Source organism: Haemorhous mexicanus, chromosome 7 (assembly GCF_027477595.1).
Source record: "Haemorhous mexicanus isolate bHaeMex1 chromosome 7, bHaeMex1.pri, whole genome shotgun sequence".
In the NCBI taxonomy this organism is placed as follows: domain Eukaryota; kingdom Metazoa; phylum Chordata; class Aves; order Passeriformes; family Fringillidae; genus Haemorhous; species Haemorhous mexicanus.
The window spans coordinates 23930384-23949013 of NC_082347.1; the positions used below are offsets into that span (position 1 = coordinate 23930384).

The 18630-nt window shown below is 46.8% G+C and overlaps 1 protein-coding gene across 5 annotated transcripts in view; it reads left to right on the plus strand.

Annotated features, from left to right (window-relative positions):
- The window catches only part of SEC31B (SEC31 homolog B, COPII coat complex component), a 35047-nt gene extending 19421 nt beyond the window's left edge, over positions 1–15626 (plus strand). For 3 of the 5 annotated variants that reach the window (XM_059851472.1, XM_059851474.1, XM_059851473.1), the window contains exons 16-27: positions 567–693; positions 1758–1903; positions 3300–3473; positions 4084–4266; positions 4964–5177; positions 5564–5887; positions 6944–6982; positions 9809–9864; positions 11109–11255; positions 11674–11790; positions 13174–13245; positions 13780–15626. In XM_059851472.1, the coding sequence (XP_059707455.1) occupies positions 567–693; positions 1758–1903; positions 3300–3473; positions 4084–4266; positions 4964–5177; positions 5564–5887; positions 6944–6982; positions 9809–9864; positions 11109–11255; positions 11674–11790; positions 13174–13245; positions 13780–13959 (1779 nt within the window). In that variant the 3' untranslated portion in view covers positions 13960–15626. Of the gene's footprint in view, positions 1–566; positions 694–1757; positions 1904–3299; positions 3474–4083; positions 4267–4963; positions 5178–5563; positions 5888–6943; positions 6983–9808; positions 9865–11108; positions 11256–11596; positions 11791–13173; positions 13246–13779 lie in introns of all 5 variants that reach the window. The other 2 variants (XR_009487202.1, XM_059851475.1) reach the window with 2 other exon arrangements.
- The last annotated feature ends 3004 nt before the right edge of the window (positions 15627–18630 follow it).

The window sequence follows — 18630 nt, forward strand, 5'->3', positions numbered from 1 at the left end:
TGGAAATGCTTTTTCTTCAATGAAGGAAGTAGAATGCCAGCAGAGTCTGTTCATCTCCTATTGCATTTACTCTAATATCTTGGTAGTTTTATGACAATTTTACATAGTATGTTGGTGTTCTCTATTCCTTTTTTTTTTTGTAATGATTTTTGTCACAGCTTCTCGTGCTTGTAAACTGTGGTGCATACTGCCCCTTTGCAGCTCAGCTAGGAAGTTCCTAGCTTATTAATTTACAAATGGGGAAGTGTAACAGAGGTTGGGATATCTTAACACTATGCTCCCAGTCATTGATACCAGCTGCTCTGAAACAAGATATGTTAGATCTTTAGTCTTGTCTAGTGTGGCTGTTTCCATATTCTTTTAAGTGCTTTGTTGGGCTTTTTTACTTTCCTTAGCGGCATCAGGTTCTAATTACTGTTAACGTAGGGATGCTGAGATTGTTGGACCTTAATGTACAGTGAGGTAGTCTGTGCATGGTGGAAAACGTGTTTGAAAATGAGCTGTTGCTTAGACTGTCAGCTTATCTTTTTCTTCAGTGACTGACAGGCTTTCTGCTTCCCTTACAGCTGCTTTCCTCCATCGTGCAGCAGAAGTGGCAAGATATTGTTAGCACTTGTGATCTACAGAGCTGGAAGGAGGCACTGGCCATTTTGTTAACATACTCAAAGCACGAAGACTACACTCAGCTCTGTGGTATGTAGTGTACTATGTTTTGATACAATTTCCCTTGCAGAGGGTACCTCTGGAGTGCTTACAGAAAGAAGTGGAGAGAGTTAAGAAAAGGAAGCACTTCTTACTCATTACAGCTATCTGGAAGTTAAATGAGTGTGGAGTGTTGAGTTAGGAGAATGATAGGTGCACACTGTAGCTGAGAATCATGGTGTAAAGTTGTGTATGTTGGTATTTCCTGTGACCTCTAGAAGTAGCGTGGAAAAATAGCAGGATAGATGCTATCCCTTGGCTGAGACATGAAGAGGGTGAATTTTATTCCGTAGAGAAGGGTATTTCATTTACAGTAGAAGGTCCAGTGGGCTTCATTCTACCTAAAACAGGTTTCAGCACCCTACTATTGCCTGGAGATTCCCACACCTCTTTTGGAAATTAAAAAAAAAGTGTTGGATTTTTTTCACTGAATTAATCTGTCATTTCTTTCTTTTATGTGTTTGGGCAGACATAAAAATTGGCAGATGTACAAATTTTTATTTTTTTTTCAGTCAGGTTGGCTTTGGGTTTCCTTCCCATTTCTCTGTTACTCAACAGTTATGCAGTGGAGCTGGTGAAGGGTCTAGATCCCAAACCTTATTAGGAGCAGCTGAGAAAACTGGGGTTGTTTAGCATGGAGAAAAGGATTGGAGTGACCTTACTGCTCTCTACAACTACCCAAAAGGAGGTTGCACTTCTCCAAAATAGCAAGTGATAGGAGAAGAAGAAAGAGCCTCAAGTTGCACCACGGGAAGTTTAAATTGGGCATTAGGAAGACCACCCACACTCAATGGGTAGTCAAGCATTGGGACAGTCTGCACAGGGAAGTGGTGGAGTCACCATCCCTGGAGTTATTTAAAAAACAAGTATATGTGGCACTTAAAATCTTGGTTTAGTGGTACTTGGCAGTGCTAGGTTTATACTTAATTATCTAAATGATCAAATGATCTAAATGATTCTATGATTCTAATTAGGTGCAGATTCAAAGCACTGGGGTTAATGACCTCTTCCAAAGGGGAGTGTGTTAAATGTTGGCTGCATCTCTTCCTCTCTAGACATGCTGGGTGCCCGCCTGGAGTCAGAGGGAGATGCAGCCCTGTCCAATGATGCCTGCTTCTGCTATATCTCATCAGGCAATGTGGAGAGACTGGTGGAATGCTGGGTAAAAAACCATGAGACTTCATCACCACTTGCCCTACAGGTACAGGCGCCATGATGTTGGTTTGACTCCTCTTTAGGCCAGTCTGGTAGCCCTGAACTGTTTGCATTTTCCCATCAGGGTATCTGACTTCCAGCAGACAGTGGAGACCTGTTTGTACTCACCCAGCTATCTCATTCTAGTCTGGGTTATGGGCCTTCTTTGAAAGGAGGCTTGCACTCTGAATCAGTCAGGGTTTGTGTGTTTGCATTGCACATGAATCCAGCCATGGACAGGAGTTACAGCCTACTTGCCTCTCTTACATACTGATGTCATCTCTGAGCTTCCTTTTGGTCAGGGAAGTTTGAGCTATACCTTTTTTTTTTTTTTTACTGGTAGTACCCTGGGATACATTTGCTGCTGTGCTTGTCATGTATAACTTACTGCTGCAGTTATCTGACTGTACCTTCAGAACACGCTTAGCAAAATAAAATGAAGTCTGGATCATGATATTCCCACTGCAAGTAGAATGATCACATATGGGAAGTCACACCTTGCAGACAAATCAGGACTTCTAAATCAACCTTGTTACCTACCTCTCAATTCCTATTGATTATTTCACAGAATAATCAGTTGAAAGGGACCCACAAGGACTGAGTCCAACTCTTAAGTGAATGGCCCATATAGGGATTGAACCCACAACCTTGGTATCACCAGCACCATGCTCTGACCAACTGAGTTAATCTCAGTAATCTGTTACACTTCAACCAGTCCTGGCTAAGTGACTAAGCCCTGTTGTGTCTGTCACTTGCTAGAGTGAGCTAGACAAGTCTTCCACTTGGATATCTGCAGAAAATGCCCTCTGCAATTAGAGTTCCCTGGTTTTGTAATGCTACTACTGAGTAAAAGCAACAAAAAGGCATCTTCAGGACTCCTGGTTATTTCTGAAAGTGGCCTTCTCCCAGTTGCCAGATATCAGCATGTATCATATTCCAGCTGTAAACACTGCTTTCATTCCTAGGAGTTGAAGGAGTTTTGAGTAACTAAAACCCTTCTGGTTCTTTTGTCAGCAGTAGTAGTTTTTTCTAGCGAATTTCTCTTGGTATGGTTTTAAGCCTTCCTCTTCCTAGCTGATTGCCTGTAACAATAGTAGCTTCCTAGTAAAATGATCACAGTTGATTTGAACAATCTTGTGGCTTCTGATCTTCTGTTTTTCCCATACTGTTAAAGTAGCAATGTCAGTTTTGCTTCCTGGTTCCTATTTTTCACCAAGTGCATCTGAGGAAATGGTCATCAGTGAAAGTATTTGATGCAGAGGGGAGTAACTTCTGTCCACATTAGCCCTGATGTCAACTGAAAGTGGGGAGAGCCATCTGGTATTGTCTCAGTATGAGATGGACCAGAAAAACTAGTCAGATTCTGAGTAGTCTTATTTCTTCCTTCCTCCTGTATTATTCAGGACCTTATAGAGAAGGTGATGGTGCTGAGCAGGTCCATTGAGATGCTTCGAGGCACCGCAGGACCAGCACCAGGCCCTGTCTTGGCAGAACGAATCACCCAGTATGCCAATCTCCTGGCATCACAAGGATGCTTGGCAGCTGCGATGAATTACCTACCCAGCAGCTCTAAGGAGGTGAGTATCCAGCAAGCTGTTGTGAGGAAGAGTAGTATGGGGGGGGAAATTGTATGAGAGAGAGCTGGGGTTTTGTCATGCATCAGGACTTAAAGTTTCACCTTAGTTATGCTAACTTGAGAATAGAGGGGGAGGGGGAAGGTATTCCAGGATATGAGTTTTGTCTTCATTTGCATTTTCTTTGTAGCGCCTTTGATTCAAGGAAAAGGAAAGAGTTATAGAACTGTAAAATGGTTGATGGAGAACAACATTGGGAAGCAGCTTGCCAGGGAAGCTGCCTCTCTTCTTGAAACTAGCTTGTAGAGGAAGGGAATGAGGAGTTTGAAATAAATCCATCTAGTGCCTAAATGTGGCTAGGGGTTGGGGAAGGAATACTATAAAGGCTGGGGGAAGGATCAAGGACACTTCATCTACCTGATAGAATGGCAGGTGATGTCCCAGATTGTCCTTTACCATTTGTTGAGGTTTTTTTCCTGGTGGCTGTTGGGGACATGGTTAGTTTTGCAATTTGATTCATCGTGCTTTAGGTCAGGGTCTACTTTAAATGCCTCACCAGCGTTTTCCTTCTGGGGCTCTCAAAGTGCTTCTTCTAAAGCATAGTTTGTTTCAGCTCCTGATTGAACAGCTCCGAGACCGGCTCTTTCATGCTCAAGGAGAGAGTGTGGGTGATCAGCAGCCACCCCCTTTTCCCTACGCTCGTGTCAGTGTAGGGGTCATTAAACCCGCAGCAGCCAAGGGCGGTTCCATTCTTGAAGGAGCAGCCCACAAAGCAGGTCCCAGACATCCAGAGAAGGTAGGCCCTAAACTCAGGTGTTCGTGGCTTGGGAAGAGGGAGGAAAGTTCCTGTGTTGTGGAAGGCATAAGAAGTAACACGAGATGACATAAAGTGCAGACACTGAGGAACTCCTCATTGATGTCCTTCACTGGAGCAAACACAAGCTCTGTGACAATCCAAAAGTAAGCTGCCTGGTGTCTTGTCACAAAGCCCTGTCCTACATGCAGTCCCCAGAGGCAGTTGTTAAAAGTGATCCACTGAGATCTCAAATCTTAGGTTGAAAGGGGCTGGGGTCATTTTCCTATGCTCATCTTACCCTGATATCTTCATAAAATTAGTGTAGTATGGCTTTGTGACTTCATCTCAGTTCTTGCACAAGAAGACAGTTCACAAAGTTTTGCTTCCAGCCTCTATTATTCCATTATTGTTCCTTCATTATTTCCTCCTGGTTGTGCTTACAGGAAGTCATTATATGGGAACTTGCTCCTGAGGACTAATCCTTTTGAGAGCTGGAGAATACTCTGAAGAGTGTGGTGCTCATCATGTTGAGCAAGTTACATGTGGGAAAGGCCTTTGATTGAGTGCATCCAGGGCACCAACAGCAGCAGCAGTTTCTGTTGCCTGAAAGTGACAGGGATAGAAATTGCATCTGCTAGTATTGTGTATGCATAAAACTCTGTTGGCCATTTGCAAGTTTTTTGTTTTTCAATTGCAGCCCAACTATCCATCATCGTTTTCCCCTTCAGCACCATCTCAGCCTTCAGTGCCTTCCCTCTTCACACCTCAGCCAGTGCCAGCGATGCCTGTGACACCTCACCACGTTGCCCCTCCCCAGGCCAGCACGGGTCCACAAGCAAGTGTCTATTCCAGAGGGCACCCATATCCACAGTACAACTTGGGCTTGAATCCAGCAACTGTCTCAGGGCCAGGTAAGCATTGTCTGATAGTTGTGTCCATTTCTAGGTTTTCTGAGACTAAAGCCTTCAATGTGAGTGGCTGCTCTAGTTTTTTCCTCACAGGCCTGTTGTACTGACAAAGAACAAGTCAGCTGTCTAAGAGGCTTCTCAGTGCTTATGACAGATCTAGTTGTAGTAACTGTTGCTGCATGTGTGCTGGTACTAAGCACAAATAGGGGTGGAAAAGCCACAGCTGGCTTGGTGGCAGTTTCACTGATGTAGCCTGGGCTAGGGGGGCACAGATCCTTTAATAAGGATATGGCTTGAAGAAGGGAAGGCTTATTACCAAGAAGGATAGTGTCATGAGTGATTGGCACATGAAACAAGTGATGCTGATACACTCTTTTTGTTGTCTGTAGCTGTGTTACAGTCTCAGCCATTTGGACCAGTGGGAGTCAGACCTGTTGGTCCTGCTCCTTTCTCCAGCCAGCCCTCTCTGCCAGGACAGTTGATGCCCATGACATCTCCTGGTGTTCCACCACCCAGACCTGCCCTCTTCACTCCAGCCTCAGCCCCATCATCTCAGCTTCCTGCAGCCTGTCCTCTCCCTGTGGCAAGCCAGTCTCCTCTAGACTTCTCTTCAGCACCTTTCAACTGCCCCATGAACGTGGGTTATCCTCAGGGAGGTCCTGGAGCTCCATCTACTAAACCACTGCCAGCAGCCATTCCTCCTCCTCCCACAGGTAAGTACTGCTTGTGTGACCTGTGTGTCCAGAACAAGCCCAGGTGGGGTTTGCAGTGTGTAATGGACATGGATCTTCTGAGGTCTGGTCTGTCTCCGTAAAGACTGGATGTGGTGTTGAGGCAGACCTTACAGGCAGAGCGTGCTGAGTCTTGCTGTGGTGGTGGAACACAACAATGGTGACAGTTTCTTTCACCCTGCTCAGTTGTTCTGTCTCCCAGGTTGAGGTTGCAAGATGATGTCTCTTCAGGTCCTCAGTGCACCCTGAATAGTCATCTACTCCAAAGGCATCTGCTCTGATGGAAAGGGTGGTGGTTCCCATGGAACCCCGGATGGAAGATTTGCTCATCTCACCCTTGTTTATGCAACTTTCATGAGAAGTGTATTTGAAATAGTGGGAGAGCTTCCCTGTCCATGAGATACTACTTATTTAGCTTCAGGGCTAAATTCCTCTGTCAGCTGGGCTCTAGCCCTACCATTTTCTTCCTGTTGTCATAAAGGGCTTGTCTGGGAATCAATTCTGGATTCCTCCCTGCAGGTATTTAGACCCTGTGGGTCTATAGTGTGAATCCAGTCTATCGTGTGAAGCTATCTATTCATCATGCTAGCTATCCTTGCTAGCCTGATGAATAGGAGTGTTGTTGGACCTAGTTCCTCATGGATGGGCATTCCTTCTATTTCCCAGAATATCTGGTGTTTATTAATTGTCTGTTTGCTGTCTCAAGGGACAGGCTTAGCCAGGCTGTGGAGATCCCTAACAAGACTGACAATCCATAGGTTCTTGAGCAGATGCTTCTCCAAGCCACACGTATGCTGAGAGTGAAGGAACTAAGGCTATGATGTTTGCCTTCACCTGAAATCCTTTGCTGACCTGTGTTTATCCAAGGAGAGCAAAACCCACTGTGTGAAGTCTGTGGGGACTACACACCAAAGGCTCTAAGCTACAGCTGGACAAATTCCTTCCTGAAAAGCTTTTTGACATAGTAGTCCACTGAAATTACTCACTGAATTAAAGCTCTTGGTGATTTTGCCTTTTCCACCCTGCCTTGATTTTCAGGTTTCTTCCCTTGGCTAGATCCCCACACGGATCATGCAGGTAGTACCCAGAGAAACCTCCAGATCTGTGGGGCAGGCAATGTTGCTGCTTTCAGTGAAATGCATGTTTTGATGTGTGTGCATGTGTGCATGCTCACTGCTGTTTGTTGTTCCCTTGCATGCCTGGGGAGCTGTACAGGTGGGGTAGGGAACATACCTGTCCTGAGGACTAGTAAGTGACAGCTGGGGATATTGGAAGTGAAATAAAAGTACTATGCTATTACTCATGAGTTTGGGTACAGAAAGTATGGTCTCCTGCTTCTTCCTTCTCTATTTCCCTCCACTTCTGGGGGCATTAGACCATTTTCAGTCTCTGTCTTTTCAGGCAGTTGCTGGGCCAGCAGGACAGGGAAGCAGACAGTTTTCCTGTCTTGGTTCTCTAGGTGAGGAACAGGCCAGTGGATGTAATTCTTCTCTCCCTGTTACTCTCCCAGCCTTGTGCATGGTTTTGCTTGTGCTTTCCTCCTATGATTTGGAAGAGGTGAAGTCCCAGCAGAAGCAGTGGTAGAGTAGAGCTTCCCAAGCAGAATTTGGGGGCTCTCTTCCAAGGGGAACTGGAAATCCCTTTTGACTTTAGTTTGGCTTTAGTTAAAGGGTGAAGCTTTGAATCTTAGTTTGACTGTGGGGAAAATTTGGACCCAAGGGGTTTTCTGACTGATTTTTCTGACATTGTACTGATTTCTCTCCTTGGAATTCATTGGTCTTGGGAGGTAGTCATATTCTAATCTACATTGTCAGTGGGGTAAGGATCAATGTCTTTGTGGTCTGTCACTGTTCTGATTGCTGCTCTTTGGCAGGACCTTCTACCAGGCACAAATATCTCAGCTTCATTTAGGAAATCCAAGTACTTATAGGAACTTACATCCCCAAGCAGTCTGGCTGTGTGGAGTGGGACTTGAGAGACGGAGTTCTTCCTTCAGCTGAGAAACAAAATACCTCAGTTTCTCCCTGTTAGGGGAAGATGATTCCACGGCAAGGACTTCAAGCAAATCTTTAGGCTGAAGATGCCCTTCAGGAATTCACTACTGAGAAATTCCCTTCTCTTTGGCAGCATTTGCCCCCAGTTTTAATGGCAATGTATGGCATGCTTGACTCAGCAGTGCAGACTGACTTCCTTGAGAGTGCTTTCTTGCCTGCTATTATTGTTCTGGTTTTGATTTGTATTTTTCTTAATCTGAAAAGGGCCTGTAAAATCATTCAATCTGACTGGCCAAAATTGCTTGCTCTAGACATTCCTGAACATAGTATCTACAGCTCATGAACATTATTACTAACACAATGAACAGACACCTCCACTTGCAGAAATCCCAAGTTCCTGAGAGTGTCAGGGACAGGGAGAAGGACAGCAACATGTTGGCTCATCTCCTTTCTGGCCAGGATAGTCCCTGATTCCAGCCTCTGATGGTCTTGTTTTTTCTAGGACAGGCATTGCTGGAGACTGCTGCCATGGGGCACTCCTTTCAGGGATGGTGAGAAATCCTATTTCACAAGTAGCATAGGGAAGGTAGCATTTCACACCAGCAAAATGCACCAGGGTCTGTTGTCTCTCATGTCTGATGATTAAATGCCTGGCTTAAAGGGTATAATTTAAATAGCTGTTTCCAGTGAGGATACAGAGTGCCACTGGGTTGGAATAGTGCCAAGGACTGCTGGGCCACAGACTCTGGGGGGGGCCAGCAGAGTTCTAGGGCACAGAATACCCAAGCTAGAAATAGGTGCCAACTTAATTAAACTTCTGATCCAAACTCATCAGAGAGTGAGTCTTGAAATCATGGGAAAAGGGAGGGCAAAAAGAGGCTGCCAGGATTTTAATAATAAAGGTAATTAAAGTAATGAAGCACCTTTTGCATCTTTCTCCTGTGATTTTTAAAGCTCAGTTCAGGATCAGTAGCTCATTAAGTGTGGCTCTGAGCTCCAGCAATTCCGATATTGCCCCCTTAGAATTCCTCTGTTTTCTCACAGATTATTCCTGTCTCATGGGCTTGAGGTTATTAATACTGGGGTTTTGTCTAAAGATGCAAGTACCTTACAGGACAGGTAGTTGCAATTTGACCTTTGCAGAATGAAGAGTGGATGCAAGTCTTTTGATGTCATGTGTTCTGATGGATTTTAAATTACCTGGAGTGAGGTTAGAGTACCACAGAAGCATCTGCTGAGATACCCTTCTGCTCCCAAAGCATTTACTGGTTAAGTCTATTCCTTTCTATTTGGCAGTTAGCAAATTATGCTAAGCTTTAATTCTGAACATGATTTTGGAAGGGAACCCACCCCTAAATCTTTCTGCCTTTATCAGAACAGACTGTATTGCTTTGGACTGCCACCATGAGCATTCCTGTGAGTACTGGTGAGAAGCCCTTTCACCTATACCATGGCTCTTGCTGTGCTACCACAGTGCCATATTCTCTGGGGAACCCCAAGAACTTCCTGAAATGTGAGGTGCACACTTATGCAGGTCCCCACCAAGGTTCAGGCCTGACTCTAAGGCTGACTTCTGCAGCTTATACAGAATCCAGAAAGTTTCAGATAGTTAAAAAAAAAGTTTCCTGTGTGGTAGTGGGCATGTGCCAGTTCAGTCTGATCAGACATCACCTCATTAAGGCTGTGCACACACTAGGATACTAAGAATGAAATTAGGAAAGGGAAGGGGAAACAAGAGCATCTCATGGGCCTGTGAGCTGGGTTTGAAATTCCTCAGCTGAAACAGTCTTAAGGGTGCAATGACAAGGGAATTGGAGCCAAAGGGCCTTCTCCTGAAGGAAGTTCTAAACTGTTGCTGCAGCCAGTTTCTCACAGTCTGATGTTTGTGTCTTGTCCTCTGTCCTGGCAGCTCAGGAATCTTGGAGTGATCCCTCTGCTGGAAGAGGAGGCCTTCAAAAGAAAAAGGTAAGTTTTCAGCTACAATACGTGTTGGTTGTCTTTTAGCCAGGGAGTTCCATGTGACAGATACGTTCCTATAAATGCTCACTGTCAAAGTCCACAGGTCTCCATCCCTGTTGCTCTGTCTACATCTGCACTGCCTGCATGGCTAGGACTGGAGTCCAAGCAGTCTTGACTCTTTGCCATCCAAAGTCACATGCTGTTCTGTAGGGCGGCTGTTTTGTAATATGGTTATCAGCTCTAATGTTGCATCCTATGTCAGTACTTCCCAGGCTGCCTACAATAATTTGTTGTTAAAAGTACAGATTTAATCTTATGCCCTTGCCTACACAATTTTTTTATAGCTGCTAAGGAGGTCACATTCTCTTCACACCTGACAGCTAGGGGCAGCATTTTCCCTCAGAACAGTGAGACCAACAGTGATTTTCCTCAGATGCTGACACCAAATGATAAGGTACTTTTGCTGAGAGAAGCTGGGACAGGTGTAGCTGTGAGCTGCCTGCTGTGTTGGTCCTGCAGCTCTCTGCCTTGTCGTGATTGCACTGGAGGGCCTGTGAGCTGAGCTCTTCTGCAACAAATGCTCTCAGTACCCTGTTTCTATCACTGGTGCCTGCTGGCAGGTGTGATGAGAAGCTTCTTTGGCATCCTTCCCACCCCCCACTCCTCTTCTTTAGCTTGGAACAGACTTCTCGCCCTTTTTTTTCTGGCAGCATAGCTGGGAACCTGCTTCAGGCTGTGCTCACTACAACAGGATTAGCCTCTTGTTAAAGCCATCTCCTTTTGATCTAGCCCTGTTGGAGAGAATCTGTCATGACTCTCTGGCTTAGCAGGGGCATGATGAAGTGTTTGCAAGAGGAATCTCCCCCCATGTCGTGGGATTTTCCCCAATACTTGCTCAGTTGGACACTTTACTGCTGCTAATCTCTACATTCAGGACTCGTGCCGTTGCAGAGACCAAGCGGCTTTCTGAGGACCAGTGCTCTCATGGGTAACGGATCTGTTTGAGCAATTCCAGAAGGGTTTTCTTGCTGTCGCTTTGACTGTTCATCTAGGATGGAAGAGGAAGGGCTCTATTCTCTGAGTCAGGGGGCTGAAAGAACAGGGATGTGTTCTTTCATCATCTTGAGAACTGGAGACTCTTCAAATTAGAAAGGATGTTGAATTTTTCTGTGGAGAAGCAACCAACCCTTCTTCCTTGGACTTGGTTTTCTTGATTTTTTTTTTTTTTCCTTCCCTTTCTTTGCTGACAGTTGCCTGAGAAATTTACTCCTCTGGCCCCCATCACAGCTCCAGTAATGGGCGTGCCTGCTGAACCCCAAGGGATCCATCCTCAGCTATCCAGGTTGCAAGAATCTGGCCAGTCACCCCCAGGAGCACCCAAGGAAGGCAGCTTACAGGTACCAGGGAAAGTGGGGCACTCCCCAGCCATCAGCATCTTGTCAAGTAGAAAAACAACTCAGCTTTTGAAGTTCTTACTACTTGGCAGCTGCAGAGGGCATATGCTGCTCCCTAGCCCCTACAAGGCATCTCTGCTGAGCATTAGAGGAATTACCAGGTTGGAAAAATGATACCGGGGTATGGGTGGGAAGAGTGAGGGAGACCAGGCAGGCTGTCAGCCTGCTGGGAGTTGAGAATCCACAGAGGCCTGGAGCTGTATCACAGTCTGAAGATAACCTAACTGTGTGCTTCCAGACATTCTCTGGGTTTGTGAAGGGTTGAAATTCTTTCTGTTCTCTAGGTTGAAGAGGGGAGCCTACCTGCTCCGGCCTTTCGTGCTCCTGTTGCATTCATTCAGCTGCATTTTTTTTCTGTCAGTATCACCAGCTACCTAGGGAAAGCATTGAGAGGAAGGAGCTGCCCCCTGAGCACCAGGCTTTGAAGGCTACATTTGAAGGGTTGGTGCAACGCTGCTCGGCTGTTGCCACTGATCCAGTAAGTCCTCTCTTCTCTGATCTTGGACTTTTTTTCCCTTACAGATGTTTGACTGGTGCTTCTTTCTTTTGATTGGGTAAAGAAAGGAAAAGTCTTGTCCCTATAACCAAGTTAATCTCCATTTGCCTCCTTCCTTTAGGCTGCAGGCTTGTTCATCTTTGGGAACTGAGATGCATTCTCTAACTTTTATCCCCTGCTTCTCATTATCCTGCCTTCTCGGAGCAGTGATTCTGTCCTCCTGGCTCTTTCTTTTGAGGAGAGTAGAAGAATTTACCCAGCTAATTCAGTTTCACTGGCTTGATCTGCAGACAGTTCCTGCAGACCTGATATTACCAGCTATCTTTATTCCTTAGAGGGAAAGGCTGAGATATCCTAGGTGAAAGAGAAAGCCAAACAATCTTTGTGTCCAAGTAAACGTTATTTCTCCACCCTGGTTCCTGAAAGGCTATTGGCACATGTCACATTGGGTCAATGTGTCAGACCAGACTGTCTGGAAGCAGAAAAGCTGTGTCTGCACATTGTGTTAGGTTGCGAAGTCTTCCCAGGGCTTGGGGCCACTAAGAAGCCTTCCAGAATACCTCTGCTTGATAGGTGTTATGATGAACACTGAGCCTAGACTGCTATGTCGGAGTCAGGCAATTAGAGCAGGAAATTCAGTGTGTTTGCTCTGTGCTTCTGAGAATGCAGCATAGCAATTTCTGCAGCATAATCTAATGGTTCTCTCTATGGACAGAAAGGCCTGTTGCTTTGGGCTTAAGCACTTAACACAAGTGGTGGTTGATAGCTGGCTCTGTACAGCAGTGCAAGGCACCTGAACTCCTGTGGCTTCCAGGCCTATTCCAGCAGTGCCCAGAGCCAGGTATTGGTGTTCATGGAATAAGTTACCTCTGAGTGGATTATCCAAGATGGGCTTAATGAGCTCAGTCTCATCTGAGCTTCAGTACTCACTTCAGACACTTTCCTTGGTGGTTACCTAGAGGGGAAAGGATATTCCCTCTTTTCCCTAAGGAGACCAGGAAGAAGCTCGTTCTTGGGCCAGTCAGGGTGAGGCTGTCTGAACACCCCATGGGTCAACTAGTGGATGTCTCTCACACTTTGGAAGTCATCAGTCTATCCTGTGGTCTGCAAGTACTGGCAGAAGGGAGGAATGCCTAGGCTGGGAAATGGGAGAAGGGGCAATCCATCTTTCCGTGTTGGGGAGAGAATGAGAGAATGTGTATATATGTACATGTATGTATATGTGTAGAGTGAGGGCATGGGTGGCTTGTATCACAGACCCTGGCTGTCAGAGGCTGAGATGCAGCTGAATGGTAAGGTGCTGTGGACAGACAGAGGAAGGGAGGGACTGAGTGAGAGTACTTTGCAATACCTATTTTGCTTCAGAAAACGCGAAGGAAGCTGGAGGACGCGCTGCAGCGGCTGGAGTGTTTGTACGAGAAGCTGCGCGAGCAGGCGGTAAGTAGATACCACATTCCTTGCAGTCATGCTGGGTCCCTGAGCACACCTTGGCTCTGGGTTTTGCGTCTTGGTGTCTGCACCAGTGTAACTGGCACACATTCGCTTGGAAGACAAGAGGAGTGCCAAACCTTGTAATGACCATTAATCCAGCCTGCCTTGTATCTTCTTTCTTAACTTTGGCCCAGACATAGTGTAAGGAGAAGTTTAGGAGGTATCTGAAAGGTGCTTTTACCCTTTTAGAAGTATACTGGCACATAGATCCTGGATGGGAAGGGGCAATTGGGAGTGGTTAAATGTAAACATAGTGTAACTAGCTTAGAAAATTCTGAAGTTGGTGATGCCAGTTGCTGATGCCAGCTGGCAGTTGTAGTCTGGGAAAGCAAGGGAAGAAACAGCTATCCTTCCTGCCAGTGCTTGACTGTATAGGTGCTGGTGAAGATGAAGTGGAGAACAGTAATGAAGGGTGTGGAGGGAGAGAGACCTGTGTTATATCACAGAACATGCTGACTCATTTCTTCTCCCTCTCCACAGCTCTCTCCAACCATCCTCATGGGTCTCCACGAAATTGCCCGATGCATTGAGGCTAAGAACTACCCACAGGGTCTCCTGGTTCACACCCAAGTTGTGAGCAGCAGCAGTTTCAGTGAGGTGTCTGGTTTCATGCCCATCCTGAAAGTCCTCATGACCATAGCAGGCAAGCTGAATGTGTAAAGTGTGGAGCAGCTGGAACAGTGCACACCAGGAGCTGGTCGGCTGCCTCACCTGTTGATGTGCTGCAGGTTGTGGACTCTCCTTCTGACTCTGGAGAAGTAGGTCTGTGCCAGTGCCTGGAACTGTGCTAAGCCAGCACGCCTGGCCCCATCCACTTTCCAGACAGCCCACTGGTGCCTGCAGCTCCTCGAGACTGTTTTTTCTCTCTTCTTTCTTACTAGTCAGAGGCCACTTTTCAGCCCAGGGATCTCAATTTCAGGCTGTCCAGGTTGCACAGAAGAGGTCCTTCTTCTTCCCTATATCTCCAGCACAAAGGGGAAAATCTTTCCCTTCTAGGCTGACATTGCTTTGTATTTTTCAGGAAACAAACAGGGCTGGTACCTGCAGCACCACCACAGAAGAGCCTCAAGCTCTATTCCCTGCTGCAGAGTAAACTTCCTGAGTGGTAGCTGGGCTGCCTTGGGAACCTAGGCTGGTGTGTCCTCACTCTGATGGGCTGCAGCAAGAATCTCCCTGGCTCCTTCTTTCTCTCCATTCTCATCCTTGACTCACCCCTTTCACCCCTCTGCACCCGTATCCTGCTACAGCTGGGACTAACTACTAGTCTACTCTGAGCCAGCTTTGGTTCTCTGGTTCTCTTTCTTCTTCACCCAGCTCTCTTGTTTCTAAAAGTCATCTCCTGCTTACCTTCTATCCACCTTCCTTTATATTTTTTCCCCCATCATCTGCAGGCTCAAGCCCATAATGTTTCAGATCCAGGGATAATTTCCCTTTCCAGTTCCTGTGACTCTCCCATTCAGGAATGTTGGCAGGTTGTGCTCTATGTGCTTCTCCCTGAGCCAGTCTCATCCTGTCTTGGGGCTAAAAGCTGCCCTTTCTGGCTCCTGGCCTTTTTTCACTTTAGCACAGCTGGACTTTCACCTACTGTTATTATCTAAAGGCTTCCTACTTCAGGTTTTTTCAGATGGCCTAGGGACTTTAGGAGCAGCAGGGATTGTTTAAGTCCCGTAAAGATTTCCCTTGAGCTACCCTGACCAGCCCAGACTTGAGCAGGGAGAGACAGTTCATTGCTACAGGTATGGTGCATTCATACTACTTAGAGGTACATGCAGAGGTGGTTCTCAGAGGCCCATTGGCACTATGGTGGTAGGAATATGCTGCAGGAGGTGATCTTGTCAGGATTTGAAGATATGGATTGTGCTGAGACTTGTCATCACTGTGGCAATTCCTCTGGAAGTAGATGAATGAAGCATATCTGTCCTGAGGAAGAAGTCTGGAAAGGTAGATAGGATTTTAGGGCACATCTTTGTGTGTGTTTATTTCCCTCTCTTCCTCCCTCCTTGCCTGCTCTCTCAACATCCTTGTTACTAGCCAGGCAGCATAATCATTGATCCATAGCTGAGAGCAAGGCTTATTCCCAAGATTTGGATGCAGCCAGCCCCTATTTGCTCTGCTTGCTGCTTGAGTGATAATTCTATTGTGGGCCTGCAGTTCAGTGACATACACGAATCAACCTAGAGACTTAGGAGGGAGGAGAATCAGAGAAGGGAGGAAGAGGACATGTCTCCTTTACTCCTTTCCAGGTCAAAGTGCCTCCTTGTTGCTGCTGTGTTGTTTCTATTGCTGCGGTTTGATGCACTGAGAAATTACAGAACAGTGAAATAAAAGCTGTGTTTTGTGATGCTTTTTTTCATAGGCTTGTTACCTCTGGCTGCATGGGACTTCCTCAGTCTGCATGGCCACCCACAGAAGGGGCAGTTGAGAACTGTGTGGGGCAAACCAGATTTTGGGCTCTACTGCTATGGGTGGCATCCATCCTGGTGTGGTGAGACCTCAGGTCTTATGCACTCCCTAAGGCTGCAGGGTCAGAGCACTGATCTTCTCCAGATCACCTGTGTCAGTTGTGACTGTTCATCTGCATCAGACACAAGAAGGCCCCAGACACAGGTTCTCTTGGGGAATCTCAGCTGTGTTTGAGATTTTGCACTTGAAAGCACTTGACATCAAGAGTTGGAAGTATGTGAGTAAGTAAACAGAGAGCCCTTGATGACATTGTCTCCCGTTGGAAATAAATGTTACACCCCTGAAGCCATGCAGCCTGAACTAGGATAAGGATTGGACGGACCTGTGTGGAAATTTATACCCTTGAATTGTCAGTTCTTATCATTAGTTAATAACTTAGGAATCTGTTGGCTGATTTCATTTAATCTTTTAAGGAGGTAAGAAAGAATTCAATTCTGATTTGAAACATAATACTGTGATAAAGGTGGGGGAATCAAACTTCTTCTTTACATGTCAGCTAGCTCATATGTACGTACAACACTGCCAGTCATGAAACTCTGAAATATGAAGTACTGTATTACATGGCCCAAGGCTGGAGGACTTTGAAGGAAGAAAAGACTTAAAAAGATTCTTTGAATGGTGAAAATTTGAAGGGCTGTTGCTGAGAAGGGCCCAGGGTCTCTGAGAGTTGTGGGTATTAGGGACACACCACATGCATTCAAGGAAAACAAGCTTTTGTAGTTCTGCTGCTGGCAGAGGCAAGTGTGAAGGAGTCAAGAGCTTTTGGTCTGGAGCAGTTAGCAAACAGCCTGGCCTAGGAGCTGTCCCCCAGCAGGAACAAGCAAAGCTGATTTTCAAAGGTAACACTGGTGCAGCATCAGAATGGGGTTATTACACAGGTAGCCCAGGTGGCATACATTTGCTTAATGAGTGTATAAGGGAAGTCCCAGCTTTCTGAGATCACTTAACAAGCCTGGCATTTCTTAGATTCTGCCTTTTTGGATTCAGTTACAGTACCCTTTGGAGTCCAGCCCTTTGCTCTCTTTAACTCAGGCCACTTCTACTGCTGAGAAATAAGCACAGATTTTCCACATATCTCTCAGATACCTATGACATTAGTTCACTCCAGCACACATAGCTACTGCTACCCGGTACTTGTGGAGATACTGGCTGTTTATCCTGCCTTTGATGTGAGTCCTTCCCACCTGCCCCTCTGTTGCTCTGTTTTGCTTCATGTTTACCCCTGTAAGCACCATCCCTGAAGCTCTTTCCTTTGAAAGCAAGCAGAAGGGGAAAGTGAGGTGACTCGCTTGAAAGTCTTGGAGAGGCTTGTGGCAGAGGCCCTGTCTCTGCAGCCCTGGTGTGGTATATTACCCTTCAAACCCCGCTGGAAAGTGCTGCTCCATTTATAGCACCATCTCTGCTCGGCTGGCAATATCCCAGTCTGTGGGCAGTGAGCATTGCCCCCTCCCGTGTGGGCACATGGCTTCACAGCACCCGGGCACCAGAGAAAACATTTCAGTTGGGTGAGAAGGCCTTTGGGTTGACAAAGAATTTGGGGGGAAGGGGGCAGCAGGAAAGGATCCCTGGGCACAGAGAACAGAGCTCTAATCCTGTGGCAGATAACATCATGTCTGCAGGCTAGGCTTGTGTGTGTTTGGGGGAGCTGGAGGGGCAGAGATTGTTAGGCAGTATTTGTTTGTAAAGCCACTTGCTCTGAAGATAATGCTTGCACTAACTTCTATTGAGGGAGCAGTGTGAGTCCCCACAAAGTCCTTTCCCAAAGTGTCTTTGAAGCCAAGAACCCATTGAAAGGAAGAAAGGCCAAGAGAGGGGATTAGTTTGTTCAGCAGCTGTGAATTTCAGTGGGAGGCTGATGAACTCCAAAGTCTTTGTTGAGATGTTTTTTGTAAGGAGCCCTGCTGGAGGGAGAGACCCACACCGGGGCCGCGGCCTTAGACAAGAAGGAATCTGAAGCGGCGGGGAGCTGTAAACGGGCCACAAGGACTTTTCCCAAACACTTTTCGGAAAAGGTGTTGTAAAGAGATCGGAGGGGGATTAGCATGTGAAATGACACTTTCCATTGACTCCACTGAGGGGAGGGGAAAAGGGCTGGCTGGCTGATTTATTAGCATTTTGTTCCCTTCTCTATTCTGCTCCCCCAGCAGCCCCTCCTCCTTAGCCCTCTAAAGAGGCTCGGATTGGAAAAGAGAGCGGGGGGCTGCCTGTTTGTGTGTCATCTGGGCGAAGGTGACCACCTGGGAAGCTGAATGTAAATATTTCTCCTCTGAGGAATGCGCCTTCATTAAACCGAAATGAATACATGGAAGCATCCAATCCTGCCCACAATGGCAGCAGGGCCTTTACCGCTGAGGGCTCCGTGCGCCGGGAGGGGGGACCCGCTGCTGAGGTCAGCACATTCTGCAGCTGCGGTGTCGCCGTTTCCCCGGCGGAAGCAGCGTGTGGCGGTGGGGCTCGCACTGAGGTGCCCCGCATGTCCCCTTCGCCAGCAGCCGCCACCGCGGCTGTGCCACGGCCTGCGCGGGCAGCAGTGTCAGCAGGGGAGGGATGGAGGACGAGAGGGAGGAAGAGGGAAGCGGCTTCTACAGCTTTTCCAGCTGACTGCGGAACGGGGAGAGCCAAAAGGAAAAGGACGGCCCATGCTGGAGCTTTCCCTGGTGGTCGAGAGGCTCTTGCTTCCTCTTTCCTGACCAACCACAGGGACATAGGGGAACTGCTGCTGGGAATGCAAGAGACCTTCGGCATGGTCACTGTGCTAGTAAGACCTTCTGTGCAAACAGCGGTGGTTTGTGTGTGAAGTGGAAGTGTTTCAGTTTTCCCTGAGAATGGGCCAAGGTTTCTTGCAATCTTTGAAAGGCCAGATTCTTG